At 53.4% G+C, this 19175-nt stretch overlaps 1 protein-coding gene across 1 annotated transcript in view; it reads right to left on the bottom strand.

Annotated features, from left to right (window-relative positions):
• Nucleotides 1-1916: 1916 nt before the first annotated feature.
• CROCC (ciliary rootlet coiled-coil, rootletin) overlaps nucleotides 1917-19175 on the bottom strand; it is a 69767-nt gene continuing 52508 nt past the window's right edge. The window contains exons 23-37 of the mRNA XM_036745286.1: nucleotides 18739-18882; nucleotides 18148-18386; nucleotides 17357-17516; nucleotides 16099-16266; nucleotides 14757-15132; nucleotides 11903-12090; nucleotides 11466-11586; nucleotides 11170-11333; nucleotides 8350-8565; nucleotides 6342-6566; nucleotides 5496-5645; nucleotides 4979-5179; nucleotides 3427-3558; nucleotides 2397-2570; nucleotides 1917-2146 (exon numbers count right to left, since the gene is read on the bottom strand). Of these exons, the coding sequence (XP_036601181.1) occupies nucleotides 2051-2146; nucleotides 2397-2570; nucleotides 3427-3558; nucleotides 4979-5179; nucleotides 5496-5645; nucleotides 6342-6566; nucleotides 8350-8565; nucleotides 11170-11333; nucleotides 11466-11586; nucleotides 11903-12090; nucleotides 14757-15132; nucleotides 16099-16266; nucleotides 17357-17516; nucleotides 18148-18386; nucleotides 18739-18882 (2754 nt within the window). The 3' untranslated portion in view covers nucleotides 1917-2050. The remainder of the gene's footprint in view (nucleotides 2147-2396; nucleotides 2571-3426; nucleotides 3559-4978; nucleotides 5180-5495; nucleotides 5646-6341; nucleotides 6567-8349; nucleotides 8566-11169; nucleotides 11334-11465; nucleotides 11587-11902; nucleotides 12091-14756; nucleotides 15133-16098; nucleotides 16267-17356; nucleotides 17517-18147; nucleotides 18387-18738; nucleotides 18883-19175) is intronic.

The following is a 19175-nucleotide window of genomic DNA, read 5'->3' as shown; positions in this document are numbered from 1 at the left end:
GCACCCCACCTGTTTCCACCAAAGTAGGCCCTTGGGCGGACGTACTGTAGTGGGGTGTCGGATCATATATATTTTTTTTGTACAAAATAAAGAATTTTTCAAGAAAAAGAAAATATAGCCAAGTCTGAGATTAGTATGTTGGGGGAGAAGGGTAAGGCTGAATCTGCCTTGTTCTCCTTCTGGGGGCTGACAGAAGGGTGCAATGTTAAAAATAACTATGGTTCTACAGGCAGTGGAGTGGAGAGTGCTGGCCTGGGGATCAGCAGGGACCCAGGTTCAAATCTATCCTCTAATGGGGGTGGGGGAGTGATCTGGGGGAATGGAGCAATTCATTTCTTTGAGCCTCAGGCAACATAAAGTCATATTAACTTATCACATACACACATATGAATCTATACATATACATACCTATGCAGACACACATACACATGCCTTACAGACATGTACACACATATATACGCATACACAATGTATGATGTATACATACCTAGACACATATTTCTACAGATACATACATATACAATATATACATACCAACAGACATAAACACACACATACATACATACACAAACAGGCACACACATACAGACACACAACATACAGACATATAGAGATAGAGATACACGTATACACAAAAATACAAATACACACACACACACACACACACACCAGAGAGTTAAAGGGACTGGCCCAGCATTGGGAGTTAGCAGTGCTAAGTCTGGACCCTGAAGCCTTGGGCTCTGGCTTTAAGAGGCGAGCCCTTTCCTCTCTGTTTTCTACAGCGGGTTTTCTACAGGGGTCTGGACAATGGGTACACTGGTGACTGTCTTCCCCAGCACATTTCTGGCTATTTCTCATTTTGTTCTCACAACATCCGGGGAAGAGAATGGGCAGGACAGGGGTTATTGGGTCCCACTGTACAGATGAGGAAACAGGCTCAGAGCATGGAAGGCACCCAAGGTTACACAGTGAGTTAGTGGCCAAGCCAGGTCTCTTAAATCCATGGAGGCTTTTCACCATAGAAATCTCTCCACTTTCTCATGCCAAATGGGCATGAACCTCCCCTTCTACTCAGACATGTGCCCATTTCTAAGTCTTTCTTAAGGACCACTGAGGAGCTGTGCTCCATCTTAGGAGCCCAGGGAGCCAGGAAGGGGACCATACCCCTCCTTTCTCCCTCATTTTCCCTAACCCCAAGGCAGAGTTAATGGGGGCTCAGTGATAACAGAGAGGCACCCCACCATGCCCGAGAGAAAAAAAAACAATAGAAAACAGACTTTCTCTTCTCATGTGTTTTTTTCTTCCCTCAAAGAAACACAGGGTGGGGGGTTCTTAGACAGCATGAGAGCCACAGGCCCATGGGGCTATGCTTAGATGGTATCTGAGAGGAAGCCAATGGAGATGACCATCTGAGACCCTGGGAAGAGGCCAGAGACACCTGGCAAGGGGGGGGTAGGGAGCAGGGAGGGGAACACTGAATGCAGAGGGGGTCCTCCCCCATCCCAAAGTGATTCACTGCCCCTAACTCTGGGCCTGATGGGCTTGACCCACAGGGAGGGGAAGCTGACCTTGGTACCCTGGGCGGGGGGTGGGGGGGTGGGGCTGGGATCCAGCCTCTGCCAGCAGCCCAGCTGTGGAGGGGGAACAGTCACAGAATCACATGATCTCACATGGGCCAATCTGAGCAGGAGTCCTTGGTACAATCCCCCACACGTGGTCATCCCACCACCTTTGCTGGGATCCCTCCAGAGATGGGGAGCATCTCCCAAGGCAGCCCAGGCCACTCTGCCTGGTGTTAATATTTCTGTGCTTTAAACCCAAATCTGCCTTTCTGACTCTGCTCCTCGTTCTGCCCTCTGCAGCCAAGCAGGCCACTGCTTCCCCTCCTTTCCCACCCACCATTTTCAGTGCCCAGGCCCTGCCCTGTGGTCCCTCTATTGCCCCTGTATTGCTCTGAGGCAGCTGGGCCAGGAGCAGGCCTAGCACCAAGACAGTGTCCAGGTCCAGGGAGGGGAGAGGGGCTCAGCTGCAGCCCAGGAAGGAAGGGGGCTCAGTTTCCAGAGGGGCCAGAGGATGAGGAGGATGGAGAGAAGGCCTGGGGGACCCTGCGAAGTTCCTGCTGCAGCCGTTCCTTCAGGGTGGAGATCTATGGGGAGAGGGGGTGGAAAGCGTTAAGGAAATCAGCAACACCAGCTTCCATTTCGAGGATGCATACCCACTACCCTGTAATGTCCCCACTGCCCCCTGGGCTCTATGGCCCCATCATCTTGCAAATGAGAAAACTGAGGCTCAGAGTGGTTATGACTTCATAAAACCAGGATTTGAAGCCAGATCTCCTGACTCCAAGTTCAGTCCATCCCAGGACACTCCACAGCCTCTGCCCCTGCTGCACTCACGTGCTCCTCAAGCCCACGAATGCGCTGACGGTGAACACGCTCCCGGGCTTCCATGGTCCGCTCGGCCTGAGCCTGGGCCCCCCGCAGCCTCTCTAACTCCTGCTGCAGCTCCAGCTGGGTCTGTCCCCCTGTCTCCAGCAGGCACTGGCCCTGCTCCATCTCTAGCAGCTGAGCCTAGGGAAAAGGAAGAGGAGGGAAATCAAGGCAGCCCCGCAGACAGAGAGGAGATGCAGAAGGGGCCAAGCTGAGGTTTCTAGGCTGGAGGAGAGAACATCAAGGGAAGAGCTATGCTGGGGGACCCTAGAACCATGGAGGAGATCTCTGCTCTTCCTGTGGCCGCCCCCCTTGTCTGATGTGCTCTGCCCGCTAACCACTGCCTCCTGAGTCTGTCTTCTGGGTGGCTCAAAGTCCATTTCCATTAGGAGACCCTGAACAGTCCCCCCAGCTGCTGGTGCCTTCTCTACTAAGATTACTGTCCTCCTACTCTGTCCTTATCTTATATGGATAATCTGTCTGTCTCTCTGTCCATGTCTGTCTATGTTCATCTGTCTGTCTGTCTATGTCTATCTATCTGTCTATGTCTATCTAAGTTCATCTGTCTATATAGTTTTATATAGTTATATATAATTTTAATATAATACATTATATATAACATAGTTTTCTGTATAGTTAAATAGGTATATAGTTATACACATGTTGGCTCCCTCATTAGAAGATAAGGGGCTGTTTCTGCCTTTCTTGAGCCCCAGAGCTGGGCTGAGTGCCTGGAACATAGTAAGCACTGAATTAAATGCTTGTTAACTGACTGACTGACTGAGGGCATGGGGTAGGTTGGTTGACAGCTAAGGGTTAAACAGGCCCAAAGGTTCTGCATCCCCAAGGACTCCTACAAGGCCCACTTCTGCCCAGCCCTATCCCACCTTCTTCAGACCGTGCTATCCACCAGGAAGAAGACAGCATGTCTTGGACCTGTGGTGGGGAGTGCCACCTCCTACCCCGGAAATGTGGGGAGGCAGGGAGGGCTGCCTACCTCCAGCTGATGGATCTGCTTCTGGGCCTCGGTGAGCTCCTGCTCAGCCCCGGTGAGTGAGCGGTCTAGGAGGCCCTTCTCGTGATTCAGCCGAATGGAGTCCTCATGGCTACGTAGCTTCTCACGCTCCACCTGCCAGAAAATCCAGATCTCCAGGTTGTAAAGGTCTTCAGAAGGCTGGTGCAAGGACCCTCTGCTACCCCATGGGCTCAGTTATCGCCCCTATGAAAAGCTCTGTACCCAAGCCCCTGTACCCTGGGCTTCAGTCCTTCATCAACAACTGCCCATTGGACATTCCAAAATAAAAGTCTCAGAGATCTCCCTCTCTAACTCAATGTGTCCTATACCAACCTCTTTCTTTGCCCCCCAAATCCTCCCATTTGTAGGGTTAATGGGGAATAAGATCTTCCCCACCCATCAATAGGCCTCATGTGGAGCCCATTAAGGGAAGCTTGCTTACGGGAAGTTTGCTTGTAGGAAGGCTTCCACACCTTTTGGTACTAAACTAATTAGGCACTGGGTCAGGAGGGTTGTGATGCCTTCTGGCTCTGAGCTTATTAGCTGAAAGAGTATATATTCTGAGAGGTGAGATTTTGGTTTGGGGGCTCGCTTATATGATTCCCTGGTCGAGCCTCTGAGTGGCCGTATATTCAGAGCTCCCCAACTGCTAAGTGGTAAAGGCTCTCTCGATCCAGTGGTGGATGTAAAGTATAAAGCAATGTTGCTTTGATTCAAGCAGTAGAGCCCTGTCTGTTGGGCTTTATTTCTCTGCTCTGTATTTTCTCTGTATTTTATGTAATTAAAGAAGATCGTCGACCCCTGAAACAGCTGTCTTTCCTAGTAAAGCAGATAAAAGAAACTGTACCAGCAGCCACCTTGGGTGTGCCAGTGTGGTTTCCATTACATCATTTCAGCTGAAGGCAGCCGCTTCATCCTTCCATCCAATGGTGGCTTTTCACCTTGTCATTATCCTAACTTTTCACCTTCCCTCATCCCACACATCCAGTCAGTGGCCAAACCTTGCCGTTTCTATCTCCGTAACATCTCTTGTGACCATTCCATTCTCTCCACTCACTCTGCCGCCATCTTGTCCAGGCTCTCATCAGCTCTCACCTAGATTATGGTGACTGCCTCCTACCTGGTCTCCCTGCCTTGGGTCTCTTCCTGTCCTAGTCCACACTACATATGGCGGCCAAAGTGATTTTCCTTAACTACTCATCTGACCACGTGACCCCTCCCTATTCAACCAACTTCTGTGGTTTCCTATCGCCTCTAGGAAAAAAATATAAACTCTTCTGCTTAGCTTTTAAAACCCTCAACATATTCTCTCTCCAGCCTCAACAGACACTACTCTCCTTTCTGCACTCTGAGATTCAGCCAACCTGGACTTCTCTCTGTTCCTCATACATAACCCTCCATCTCTCATCTCCATGCCTTTCACACTGGCTGATGGCCTACTGCTTTAAGACATCCAGGGACGGGGAACTCACTATCATTCAAGGCAGAAGAGGTCAGGGATTCTTTGGGTGGATGGGAGGAGAAAGGGAATCACCTTGTCCAGAGTCCTCTTGAGGGCAGCTCGGTCCTTCTCAAGCCGTAAGGCTGAGCGCTCAGCCTCCCGCTTCTCCCCCTCCAGCTGGGTCAGGGACTTCTGCAGGCTGGTCAGGCACTCCTGAAGTTGCTGCTTCTCTTCCTTCACCTTCTGCAGGCCCTGCAGAGCAGTGGTCTCACTCTCCTGCCGCTGGTCGAGCAGCTAGGATGCAGATTAGGGGAAAGAAAGCAGGGGAGGTCGGGGCCTCGGCCCCCTCTGGGGAGGACCACGGTAGGGCTGGGTTGTGAGGGAGAAGTGGGGGGCCTGATGTGGGGTGGCAGTGTGGGAAAGTCCTGCGAGGCAGGAGCTGAGAAAGGGATGGAAGCCCCAGGGAAGGGCAAACAGGCAGACTCGGGGGCCAGGGGATAACTTAGGAACTGATGATGGAAAATGGTGCGGAAGGTGGGAGCTGCCAGGAAGCCACAGCCTCAGATGGAAGAGCCCCCGGCCATCCAGAGCTCATCCTCGACCCCCTTACCTCCTGCAGCTGCTGCACCTGGCCCTCAAGGTCAGCCTTCTGGAGCTCCAGGTCCGTTCGCTCACTGCGCAGGGTCTGGACCTGCTCCCCCAGGGAGCTGCTCTGCTTCTTGGCCTCTGCCGTAGCCTGGCGGGCAACATCTAAACGCTCCTGGGAGAGAACGAGGGACTGATGGGGCCCCGCCCTCAGGAAGGCTGAAGAGCCACTCCCAGGGCTCCCCAGCTCTGCCAGACGGCTTCATTTAATATTCAGGATTCAGTGGATCTCTCCATGCCCCTTCCACCCCCAACCAGGCCCTGGGCCTCTTGATGCCTATCCCAAGTATTCCTCATTGTAGCATCACTTACTTAAGCTATTACTCCTGCTTCCAGATGGAACCCTCCGCCTGTTCCTACTGGTCTGGAACCCCTCCCCACCCTATTCCCATTGGCCACCTCTCACATAACATTCCCCCCAGCCTGTTCCCATGGGCTGATTTCGGACCTAGAACTTCATGGCCTATTCTTATTGGCCACCTCACTTATATAGAACCCCCCAATTTTTCCCATTGGCTGTCTTACTCAGAACTGCATGGTCCGTTCCCATTGGTTGGCTCTTTCATCTAGAATCCTATGATCTGTTGTAAGCCATTCACTGGTTGGCTTACTTACCTTGAACACTCCATCCTGTTCCCACTGGCTATTTCTCTAACCTAGAACCTTGTGACATATTCCCACTGGCTGGTCCCTTTCCCTAGAACCTATGGTTTGCCGTAAGGCATTCGTTGGATTCCTGACCTGGTATACCCTAACCTGTGCCCATCGGCTGGCTCATGAACCTGGAACATGCTAGCCTGCTTCAGCTCACCTGAAGGACCCTGCGGTCATGCTCACTGGCCGTCAGGGACTTCTGGAGATTCAGGTTTTTGTCTTGGGCTGAGGTCACAGTTCGGCTGCTCTCCGCCAGGGATGCCGTCAGGCCCTGCACCTTCTCCTTCAGGGCCGCCTCACTCTCCTCTGCCTTGGCCAGTGCTATGTTCAGCCTATCCACTGTCAACTGTAGGGCCCCAGCCTTCAGCTCACTGTCCGCCAGCTGCAAGGAGGAAGAGAGCGACACCAATCTATTTACACAAAGAGCACTAGGCTTGGAGCCAAAAGACCTGGGTTCAAGTCCTTCCTCAGATACTCTGTGTGATCTTGGTCAAATACTCTACCACTCAGAGCTTCAGATTCTTCTCTGTAAAAAATGGTTAAAAACCCTGGCACCACCTACCTCAGAGGCATCATGGCCCAGTGGATCAAACTGGCCTTGTGCCTAAAACCCAGCTCTGCCACTATTTGTGTGAACCTGGACAAATCACATAACCTTTTCGGGTCTCAGTTTCCTCATCTGAAAGATGAGGGGACTGGGCTAGATCAGAGGTGTCACACTATGACCCTACTTGGGAACCAGACTGAAAACATTGCTTATCCTTCAAGGCTTTGCTCCCCCAGAAAGGTTTCCTGGATCTCTTCTTTCTGAGGACCCCTCTAGCCCTCAAAGCCATTTCCACACAACATAGCCCTTAACGCTTCTGTTTCCTGTGTGTGTGTGTGTGTGTGTGTGTGTGTGAGAGAGAGAGAGAGAGAGAGAGAGAGAGAGAGACAGAGAGACAGAGAGAGACAGAGACAGAGAGAGGCTGAGAAGAGGAGAGAGAGCAGAGAGAGAGAGACACAGAAAGAGGAGAGAAAGACATGGAGAGAGAGAGAGCGAGAGAGAGAGATGGAGAGAGAGAGAGGGAGAGAGAGAGCAAGCACATGCTTGCCTCTTGGTTTCCCCATCTTTGAGTGGAGGCACTGTACACTCTGTGTACTATACCTTTCTTCGTTTTCCTTATAGAGAAAAAGTACAGTATGCATAGTGGGTGCCTGGCAATCCCGGGTGGCAGATGGCGTGGCAGGGCCTGGAGAAGGGCTCAGGATGAGGATTAGGGGAATGAATGGGGGAATGGAGGAGTTTGTACTTCATGGAACTTACAGCAATTCCCCTTAGCGGTTTAGAACTAGAAGGGCCCTTCTAGATTATCAGCTCCAACTTTCTCATGTCAGAGGAGAAAACTGTGGCCCAGAGATGAGAACAGACTTGTTTGTCCAAAGTCACACAGGACAATGGGGTTCTAACCCAGAGAGCTGCTCTAATTCCAAATTCAACACTAAGGGAAGGGGGGAGAGGGATGGGGAATGGGCAGTTGGGCTCCTTCTGGAAATCCCAGAGGAACAAATTCCTAGGAGAGCCAGGGTCCCCACACTGTCCAAAGTCTCCAGCTCTAACCCCCTTTAAGGCATCTCAGTTCTGCCTCAGTTGTCCATCAGCCCTAGATGGGTCCAAACAAGAAAGGATAGGGAGGCTGAGAGCTATGAGTGGAAGGGGAGCAAACAGCTCTAACATTCTCTGTTCTAAAGTCCATTTTGTCTCACATTGGCTTAGTTTCTTAACCTCTTTGCCATAGCTCCCTCAACTCTAAAATGAGAATAAAAACAGCACCTACCTGTTAGCTGATGTGAAGACCAAATGAGACCATATTTGTAAGGTGCTTAGCACAATGCCCAGCGCATAGTAGGTGCAATAGAAGCACTTATTTCTTTCCCCCTCTTTTCCTCTTAAGTTCTGACATCCTGTGTTCCAAGGCCCTCCCAGCTCTGCCATTCCATGTTCTAAGGGCCCTCCCAGCTCCGACATCCATGTTTTGTTTTGTTTTTTTGCTTTTTGGCAGGGCAATTGGGGTTAAGTATGACATCCATGTTCTAAGGAGAAGGGGTACCAGAAGGGAGGGCATGGGGCTGGAGGGACAGGCAGAGAATGGATGAGGAAAAGGAAAGGCCTAGGAGAGCCTCACCTGTCTCTCTAGGTTCTCTGCCCGATCCCGGAGGGCCTGGGCCTGGGACTCCCGGTCCCCCATGCCCAGCCGGCTCCGCTGCAGTTCGCCCTCCAGCGAGTGCCGAAGCAGCTCCAGTTTGGTGGCCCGGCTCTCGGAGGCGTCCAGGATCTCTTTTAGCCTCCGCTTGTCACTCTCCAGCTTGGCCTCATTAGCCTTCATCTTACTGATCTTCTCCTGTAAGAGTGTGAGCACCAGATCTGATCAGGCCTCCTGCTACCAGCTGGCAGCTAGAGATACAGCGGGCAGAACGCTGAGCCTGGAGTAAGGGAGACCTGAACGCAAATCCAGACTCCAATATCTGCTCTGTGACCCTGTGTAAGTCACTGCCTGTTTGCCTCAGCTTCACCATCTGTGAAAGGGGGTAATAATAGCAGAGGGTTGTTTTGAGGATCAAACGAAATATTATTTGTAAAGCACTTAGCCTGGTGCCCAACACAGAGTGCACACTTAATGAAGTTTTGTTCCTTTCACCATACCAGTTTCCCCTCCTGATCACTCCTGGCTTCTCTTCTAGTAATCACCCTTCAGAATGGGGCTGGTAACTCCACGTGTAATTTATGCAAGTCACTTCCTCTCCGGGGGACTCAGTTTTCACATTTATAAAAAAGCAAATGAGACTAAATGATTTCAGAGATTCCTCCCAGCTCTGATATCCTGTGTTCTAAGGGCCCTCCCAGCTCTGTTAGCCTGTGTTCTAAGGGCCCTCCCAGCTCTGACATTCTGCATTCTAAGGGCCATCTCAGCTCTGACATTCTATGTTCTAAGGCCCCTCCCAGCTCTGTTAGCCTGTGTTCTAAGGGCCCTCCCAGCTCTGATATCCTGTGTTCTAAGGGCCCTCCCAGCTCTGACATCCTGTGTTCTAAGGGCCCTCCCAGCTCTGATAATCCTGTGTTCTAAGGCCCCTCCCAGCTCTGACATCCTGTGTTCTAAGGGCCCTCCCAGCTCTGACATTCTGTGTCTTAAGGCCCCTCCCACCTCTGACATCCTGTGTTCTAAGGGCCCTCCCAGCTCTGACATTCTGTGTTCTAAGGGAACCTCCCAGCTCTGACATCCTGTGTCCTAAGGCCCCTCCCAGCTCTGACATCCTGTGTTCTAAGGGCCCTCTCAGCTCTGACATTCTGTGATTCTACAATGAACGTGGCAGCCCCAGAAATCATGGCAAGACGTCAGCCCAGGGGGGTGGGGGCTGTCAGTTTCCAAGAACGAGGGGTAGGAGGATGGGGTGGGGAGGCCAGCTGCCTCCCTTGGCTTCAGGCAGCCAGGCTGAGACAGGAAAGCTGGAGCGGGGGGTGGGGCTGGCTGTGGGGCTGGGGGGAGAGTGGAGGTGCTGGGGGAGGGGAGTGTTGAGTAACTGCAGCTCTCCTGGGGAGCCGGGCAGGCTCCTCTCAGACATCCCCCCCAGCCTAAGCCTCTGGAGTTCCTCTCCCTGCTGGGTCTGGGTCTGGGCCCAGAGGCCACCCCTAGCCTGGCCTGTGCCCAGCTTTGTTCCTGGCCTTACCCCTCCTCAGCCCCCACACCTGGGACCAGAGCCAGGGCCAGAGATGCAGACACAACAGCCAGCCGAGGCCTGCAGCTCTGCCCAGTCAGGCCAGGCCCAGGGCCAGGGGAGGCGGGGGTGGAGGGGAGGCAGGGGAGCCCCAAAGGAAAGAAGCTGGGGGGAAAGGCAGGAACAGAGTCGGAGGGGTCAGGAGAGAAGATGGGGGGTGCATGCCCTTCCGCCCACCTCTCTCCCTCTCCCCACCCGACCTGCCTGGTCTTTTTCTTCCATCGAACCAAGACACCTCGTCACCCCCCCCAACCCAGGACACCCCCATGATCACATATGAGCATCTATGGACACAGAGAGACCCACTACAGACAAACACCTGGTAAAGATGCTTAGAGAGATGGACACACGGACAGAGACTGTGCAGGACTCCAGACACAAGCACCAGCTTTGAGTGCTCATACCGCACAGACAAATCCCGAGATTAAATGAGATAATGTCTGTGGAATCCCTGTCAGACCACCGAGAGCTAAATAAATACGCAGAGCCGGAGCCTCAGACTGGGAAGGGACCTGGGAGGCCCTGAGTCCAGCCCAGACCGGAACGAGAAGCCTCTTCCAACAAGTGACTGTGCGGCCTTTGCTTCAGGACACCAGTGAGGGGACCTCCTCATCCTCGCCCTCATCCCCATCCCTGCCCCCACCCCTACCCCTGCCCTCCCCACATCCTGCTTTCTGGACCTATACAATGAGGAAGTTTCTCCTGACATCAAGCCTAGACACGATGCCTACAAGTTCCTCCAAGTTCCTCCTGGTTCTGCCCTCGGGGGTCAAGGGGAATAAAGCTAAATCCTTCTACACGACGACCTCAAATACTTGAAAAGCCTCCCCTACCTTCTACACACACACACACACACACACACACACACACACACACACACACACACACACACACGCGGATACTCTATAGGGGCAAATCTCTCATTTGATCCTCATAAAAAAATTGGCGGGGAGGGGCTGTCATTACCCTAAGGAAACAGAGCCAGACACAGGTGAAGTGACTTGCCCAGAGTCACACAGCTAGGAATTAGCAGAGACTGGATTTGAACTCACGTCTGACTCCAGGCACAGCACTCTACCACTGCACCACCCAGCTGTTCCTCAAGGACAGGGCCGAGCTTATTGTGGTCTTTCCATGCCCACTACCTGGCATGCAGGAAGTTAATGATTAATCAAGGATTGCTGACCCACACCTGGGCCAACACACCCAGACACAAGCAGCCCGACACCCACCTGGCTGGCCCGACGCTCGCTCTCGGCAGCCTGCAGGCTCCTCTCCAGGGTGGCCACCTGGTCCAGGGCAGCCCGGCGCTCCCGCTCGCTCCGCCGGACGCTCTCCTCTCGAAGCACCAGGGCTGCCTGGGCCCCGCTCAGCCGCCCGTCTGCCCCACGCCGGCCTGTGGGGTGAGACCCCCTCTCCTGGACTGCCTTCCCCCTGCAGCCCCTGCCCCCATCCTCAGCACCCCCAGCCCTTCCAGTGCAGACCTGAATGTGGGATGGGGGGGGGCTGCCCCAAATCCCTCACTGACCTTCCTCACACTCAACCACCAGCTTCTGCAGCTGCTCCACATGGCTGTTGGCTGTGTCTCGCGCCCTTTCTGAGTCAGCCAGCTGTCGATTCAGGGTGCTCACTCGAACCCGTAACTCATCCTACATCAGGGCAGAGAGGAGGCTCAGCCTCTTGAAGACCATGAAGGCTACCTCCCAATCAGAGACTTCCCAGTCTGGGCATAGAGATCTGGAGGGGTTGGTGGAGGTCAGGAGGGGGTCCACACTGGGAAACAGGAGTAGGGAGAGCCCACCCAGGGTCCTGAGGAGACAACCTCCTCTTCTAAGCACAGAGGCTTACGCCTTAGGGTCAGAGGTTGGGCTTGGGGGCCTGGGTCTTCAGCCTCTAGGCTTGGTCTCGTGAGGACTCTAGGTCTCCCCTGCCATTGAATGTACCCACCCACCCTGGGGCCTGTACCCGTTCCCGCTGGGCATCCTGAAGCTCCTTCAGGAACTGCCTCAGGGCGGCCCGCACGGTCTCAGCATCCAGATCCATGGTGGGAGGTGGGGGGGAAGACATTGGCTCCGGGGAGGTGGTGCAGGAGTGACGGGTGCGTTCAGGGGAGCTAGAGCAACTGGACCCCTCTGGAGGTGACTCCCCGTTCCCTGTGCGGAGACATGAGGAAGAGATCTAGGGTCCAAAACTGAACTCCTGACCCTCCCTGGGAAACTTGTTCCTTTCAACTCACTGTTGCTCTCTGGGACACCACTATTCACCTAGGCCATGAAACCCTGGGGGAACCCAATACAGAAGAAAGGAAGGATGGAAGGGAGGAAGGAAGGAGGGAAGCAAGGAAAGGAGGGAGGGAAGGAAGAAAGGAAAGAGGGAGGGAAGGAAAGGAGGGAGAGAAAGAGGGCAGGAAGGAAGGAAGGAAGGAAGGAAAGGAAGGAAAGAAGGAAGAAGAAGAGGAAAGAAGGATGAAAGAAAGGAAGGAAGAAAGAAAGAAAGCTGAGGGTAGGACCCCACCTTTGAAGGTTACTACAGGGGCGGTTAGATGGTGCAGTGGATACAGCACCAGGTCTGGAGTCAGGAGGACCTGAGTTCAAATTCAGCCTCAAACACTTCCTAGGTGGGTGATCCTGGGCAAGTCTGTCTCCATTCCCTTTCCCTTCTAACCCATCCATCCTTTACACTCCAGAATCACTTCTTGAATAGCCAGACCTGATCATGGACGCTTCTGTTCAAAACTCCTGCCTGACTCCCCAACTGAGTAAAGTTCTTGGCATTCAAGGCCTTCTCCAATCTGACGACACCCTACCTTTCCATGCCCATCTCACACTACTTCCCTCCACACCCTCCTGACTCCAGCAAACAAGGCTTGTCCCGCTGACAACCCCCGCCCCACGCCTCTGCTCATTACTGTTCCTCTTGCCCCAAGTCTTGTTCTGAAACTCCTATGAAGCCACCTCCTCCAGGAAGCCTCCCTGATCCCATCGCAGCAGTAACAACTGAGAGGTGACAGAAGACCCCGAGTTCTGGATGGACCTGAGTTTAGATCCCACTTCTGACACTGGCCTACGACCACAGACAAGTCTCTCCAGCAGGAAAATGGGTCGTGATTGCAACACCTGCAGCATCCACCTCACGGGGTGGTGGTGAGGCTCAGGTGAGATAACACATGGCACTTTGCAAACCTTAATGTACCACACAGGTCTGTACTGCTAAGCCTCCTTCCTCCCAGACAACTCTGTCTTGAGTTTCTCTAGAGGCAGCTTGTGATACAGTGTACTGGACCCAGAGTCGGGAAGACCTGGGTTCAAATTTTGCCTCAGATACTCACTAAGCTGTGTGACCCTCGGTCAGACATTTAGCCTTTCAGTTAAAAGAAAGGGGTCTCAACCTCAGTTTATCATCTGCAAAACAGGTCTAATAAGAGACCCTACCTCCCTGGGGTGTTGTGGGGAACAAAGGAGACAACATGTATAAAGTGCCTTTTAAACTTCAAGGTATTATATAAACGCAAGCTGTTCTCTAATATATTAGCTTATATTATTTTGTGGTAACAATATACAGTATTATAACTGTATAATTAGGATTGTATTAGAATTATATAGTATATATTAAATATATTACATTATATAATGTATCACAATTATAATCATACCATAATCCGTGTAATTAATAATCTGTATATTAATAATAATATATCGCTCTCTATATTAATAACACTGCATTGTTCTGTAGTAACAATCTGTGCATGTGTTATTTCCCTTTTAGACTGCAAGCTCTCTGCAGGGAGGGGATGTTACTAAACCATGAATCTCCCCAGGACTGGCACACCACACCCTGTACGGTGGATGCCTAATAAAAGCTCTTTAGAGAAAGGATGAGTGAGAAGGCAGGGGAGAGGGCGACACCTTGTGGTGCACGGCAGCATTGCAGAAGAGGGCTCAGGCTGCTCAACCTGAGAGCCAGAAAGAGTCCTGGGCTGCATGTGTCCACCCCTCTGACGGTGACACAGGTACACCTGGACTATCCAATTCTCCGGGCACGCACTCCGCACACCCCCTATTGGTCACCTGTCTATGCAGGCTGGAAGTTCACATACAGAGGCAGAATGTGTAGGGAGCAGGGCTCTGGGCTGGGAGTTGGGAAATCAGGGTTCAAGACACAGCTTTAGAAACCCCATTATTACTTGTGTGATCTTGGTCAACTCACTCCCTGGACTTCAGTTTCCTCACCTATAAAATGAGAGCACTGAAATAACGAGATCTAAGTGCTCTTCCTTCCAGATCTGATATTCTGGGTTCTAAGGTCCCTATGAGCTCTGACACTGTGTTCTAAAGCCCCTTCCACCTTTGACATTCTAGGTTCTGAGGGCCCTCCCAGCTCTGATGTTTTGTTCTAAGGGCCCTCTCATCTCTGACACATTCTGTGTTCTAAATGCCCTCCCAGCTCTGACATCCTGTGTTCTAAGGGCCCTCCCAGCTCTGACATCCTGTGTTCTAAGGGCCCTCCCAGCTCTGACATTCTGTGTTCTAAGGGCCCTCCCAGCTCTGACATTCTGTGTTCTAAGGGCCCTCCCAGCCCTGACATTCTGTGTTCTAAATGCCCTCTCAGCTCTGACATTCTCTGCTCTAAGGCCCTCCTAGCTCTGACATCCTGTGTTCTAAGGATCCTCTCATCTCCGACATCCTGTGTTCTAAGGACCCTCCCAGCTCCGACTTCCTGTGTCTAAGGACCCTTCTGTCTCTGGCTCTGTGGTCCAATGCCCCCTTTGACCGGCCTGACTCAAGCATCTCCAAGTACAACCAGGACCCAAGTCTGTCACCTCTTGCTGGGGAGGGGATCCTCTTAGGGGAATTGGCATAGGCCCGGAAAGCAGGACTGGGGACCCTTCCTATGCCCAGGGTGCGGCGCAGGGCTGAGCGCAGGCTGCTCAGCTGGAATTCAGCCTCCCGCCGCTGCCCTTCCACTCGGGCCAGCTCCATCTCGAGGCCCTGAATCCGGCCCTCCGCAGCACTCAGCCGGAGTCCCAACTCCCCAGCTTCAGCCTGTGTCCTCTCCAGCTTCAGCTCCAGATTCCGAGCGTTGTCCAGAAGCTTCTTCTCCGAGCCCCGAGACTCCTCCAGGGAGCCCAGAAGGCCTCGCTCCCGGGCCTGAAATCCCTGCTCGACCTCCAGAAGTCTCCTCTGAACTGTAAGGAGCTGGGGGTGGAACGGGGGTGTGGAGAAGGAGAGGGAGGAGGTGAGCACTCAGAAGACAAACCTTTGCCCTTCCCTGGTATCCTGCAGCTCTGACAGTCTGTGTTCTAAGGGCCCTCCCAGCTCTGACATCCTGTGTTCTAAGGGCCCTCTCAGCTCTGACATCCTGTGTTCTAAGGGCCCTCCCAGCTCTGACATTCTGTGTTCTAAGGCCCCTCCCAGCTCTGACATCCTGTGTTCTAAGCTCCCTCCCAGCTCTGACATTCTGTGTTCTAAGGCCCCTCCCAGCTCTGACATCCTGTGTTCTAAGGGCCCTCCCAGCTCTGACGTCCTGTGTTCTAAGGACGCCCCCCCCCAGCTCTGACATCCTGTGTTCTAAGGGCCCTCCCAACTCTGACGTCCTGTGTTCTAAGGGCCCTCCCAGCTCTGACATCCTGTGTTCTAAGGGCCCTCCCAGCTCTGACATCCTGTGTTCTAAGGGCCCTCCCAGCTCTGACATCCCATGTTCTGAGGTTAATAGTCTATGCTTTTAAAGTCCCTAAAGTCTAGAGTCTCTGATTCTAGCCAACGGTGGGAGGGAAGGGAAGAGGCGGTCAGCTTCAGTATCCTCAGGGTAGGGTCAGCACAGTGCTAACCTCTCAGCCCCATTCCAAGCAGTGCCTCCAGCTGAGTTTTGAAAGTCTCTAAGCTCCCTCTATGCAGCCACAGGCCCATGGGGTTAGTGGCTAAGTATTAAAGTAGGTAGGGAGGGCTTGAGTGCAGCGTTTGGTGCACATCTGGGGACAAATGTATGGCTGGGAAGGGACCTTCTCTTCCCTATGACTCTCCATCCCAGGGTGCTGGGGTAAGGGAACCTCCTAGGCCCTGGTTAGTGGTAGAGATAGAGCCCTATAAAGGACAGAGTTACTGTCCCTGATCTGGGGAAGGTGGTTCCCCCATCCCACCCATTCTGCTTCGGGGACCACTTACCTCTTGCTTGGTCCCATCCAGAGCGACCTCTCCCTTCAGAACCTTCTGCTTGAGGCCAAAGGCCTCCCTCCGGGCCTCCTTCTCCAGCTGCTGACTCAGGGCTACTCGGCCCTGCAGCTCCACCAGCTCCTGGGTCTTCTTGGCATTATCGCTGTCCAGCATCTTCATCTGGGGCCAACAGAGGGATGCTTAGGCTGTAAGGGAGAGCTGGAGGCCTGGTGCCTGCTCTGCCCCCAGCTCCATCCAGTGCCATCTGCTTTGTGGGGACTCTTGGCTTATAAGCCTCCTAATCCAGGAAGGCTTCCCTGATTAACTCTGATTATCCGGCTCTGACTCAGGCCCCTCAGACAGCCAACAGGGCTGCTCCTGTGTTGACAAAGCAGTTGATAGCCAGGAGCTTGTCTGAGGTCTCACAGTAATGATAGTCATTCAAATCTTATTCTAGGGGTGCTAAAGATAGGATGCTGGGCCTGGAATCTGAAAACCTGAGTTCAAATCTGCCCTTAGACACTTACTAGCTGTGTGATCCTGGGAAAGTCACTTAAAAAAACTCATTTGCCTCAGTTTCCACATTTGTAAAATGAGCCTGATAACAGTACCTACTATTTCTCAAGGTTGTTGTGATGATCGATAATAGCTGTAAAGCATTTAGCAAACCTCGATGTGTTCAATAAACATCCAGTATAATGATCATTCTCTCCACATGACAGATGGGAAAGGGGAGGCCCAGAGAGGTCACCTGCTTAAGGCCACACAGCACGTAGGGGGTACAAGCTGGACTCACACCTAGTTCTTCTTCTGCCTCTAACTCCTGTTTTTCCCACTTCCCCATGCGGTCTCAGGGACTCAGTCTGCAACAACTAATTACCCTGCTTACTAAATGTAGGTCTATTAGTGTCCCTGAATTGCTCTAAGCCTCCGTTTTGTCATCTATAGAATGGCACTGACCTCCCAGTGTTGCTGGGAATCTCAAACAGAAGACTGGATATGAATACAGCAACTTTACTGAGCTACGGCAATGTTCTATATTAGTAGTAGCTGTTGTGGAGTGGGCATGTGGCCTCCCCCATCAGAGTGGGGGCTCCCTGAGGGCAGGCAGAGACAGATTTTTCCTACCAGACTGGAGGCTAGAAGAGACATGAGAGATCAACCACTCACATATTACAAATGATGAAAGTGAGGCCCAGTGAAGGAGGGAAGGGAACTTTGCCCATGACTGCCCACCAAGCTGGCAGCGAGGCTTCACAAGGCTTCATACCTGGCGCCTGAGCTCCTGCAGCTCCCGCCGGGCCTCCAGCCTTGACCGCTCAACCTCCTGCAGCCCGGCCCGCAGCTCTCCAGCCTCCCTGCCTGCGGCCGCCCGAGCCTCTTCCAACAGCGCCAGCTTCTGTTCCTTGTCCTCGTTGGCAAGCTTCAAGCTGACAGGCATGGGGGTGGGGAAGGGGCAGAAGGTTAGGGGCCCTGGGCTGCAGCCTCTCCCAGGCTCCAGTAATTAGAGGCGGCTGCTGGCCGCCCTACAAGGCTTGGAGGCCAGAGCCACAATTTATCATCCTGGCACTTTCCTAGGACCTTGGGGGATGGAACACAGTGCTAGGGATGAAGGCTTAGAAAAGGCGGGTCAGTCAGCAGAACTGGGGGTTCACTGTGGGCAAAGGGGACTCAGGGAGGGTGAGGGGCGGCTTACTAAGGGGGATGGGACTCAGTGAAGGGTTGGAGTCAGTTAATAAACATTTACTAAGCACCTACAATGTCAGTTGCTGCGCTAAGCTATGGAGGCTTGGGGAAAGTGGTGGGTACAGGGTGGTGGTAAAGGGTGGTGATTCTGTAAATGGAAAGACTCTGAAATGAAAGCTTCTGGGGAGTCATGGGAGCTCAGGGAAGATGAGGAGGATCCAGTGGGGAGTGGGAAGCTCCGAGAGGAGAATGGGTGGGGCTTAGGGGGTGAGCGGGGGCACAATGGGGAGGGATGAAGACTCAGGGGGCTGACAGGGCCCTGCAGAAGGTCTCAGGAGCAGACGTCCATCCCCCACCCACCAGACCCCACCACACCTGATGCGTTCACTCTCAGCCTTCTTGACCGCGGCTCTCAGCTCCTCGTTGGAGCGCCGCAGGGCCTCCCGCTCTTTGGTGCTGTCTCCCAGGCTGCGGCGCAGCTCCAGGGTCTCTTGGCGCTGGGCCTCCCGCCCTTCCTGGCCTTCTCGGACCTTCCGCTGGGCCTCCAGCAGCTCCCTCCGGAGCCCATCCCGGGAATCTTCTAGCAATCGGAGCTGGGTTCTCAACTCCTCAGCCTAGAGGAGACCCAGCCAAGAGCAGGGAGTGAGAGAAACTCAGGATGAGGGCAGCTGCACAGGTGGGGCTGTCAGGGGGTCCCTTTTTTCACTGTTTCTCAAGGAGGCAGTGAGGGGGATAGAGGCTCGGTGAGGGGGATAGAGGCTCGGTGAGGGGATGGGGACTCAGTGAAGGGGCTGTGGGTAAGGCACTCGTAACCTGAAAGAGGACTGGAGGACTATGGACAGGAATGATGCGGTTAGTAAAAGGGACAGAAACACCCCACTCCTCCATGCACACACGCCCGTGCCCCAAGCCCTGACCACCAAACCATGTGCCTCATCCCCTCCCTCCCCCTTGGGGGTCTCTCACCTCTCTGAGGCAGGATTCCCGCTGTCTACCCAGATCCCGGGCCTGCTCCTGCAGGGCCTTCACCTCCCGCTCATGGTTGTTGATGGCCTCCTCGAACTTGGCCCGGAGGTCCCGCAGCTCTGCGGTCAGGGCGTTCACAGTGCTCTGGAGGGATACCAGGGTGTGCGGATGTGTAAGGCCAGCCCTTCTCTGTCCACACTCAAACCGGAGAAAGGCATCCACCTCCTCACCCATCCTCCCTGGTTCACTTCTCCCCACCCTGGTCAGTCTAAGGGAGGGAAGGGTGTGTGTAAGGCTGTGTATACCCACTCAGACCGGAAGCTCCCTGGATAGGAGCCATACAAGACTAGACTGAGACTAACAGACGTTCTTCCCCAAAGCCTCTCTTGAGCTTCTCTTGGAACTCAGAGCCTTAGGCTGAGCAGGTACCTAGGAGC

The sequence above is a fragment of the Trichosurus vulpecula genome, chromosome 2, assembly GCF_011100635.1.
Source record: "Trichosurus vulpecula isolate mTriVul1 chromosome 2, mTriVul1.pri, whole genome shotgun sequence".
Taxonomy (NCBI): Eukaryota; Metazoa; Chordata; class Mammalia; order Diprotodontia; family Phalangeridae; genus Trichosurus; species Trichosurus vulpecula.
The sequence above is the reverse complement of the archived record's forward strand: the minus strand, read 5'-3'. Positions and strand labels throughout refer to the sequence as shown.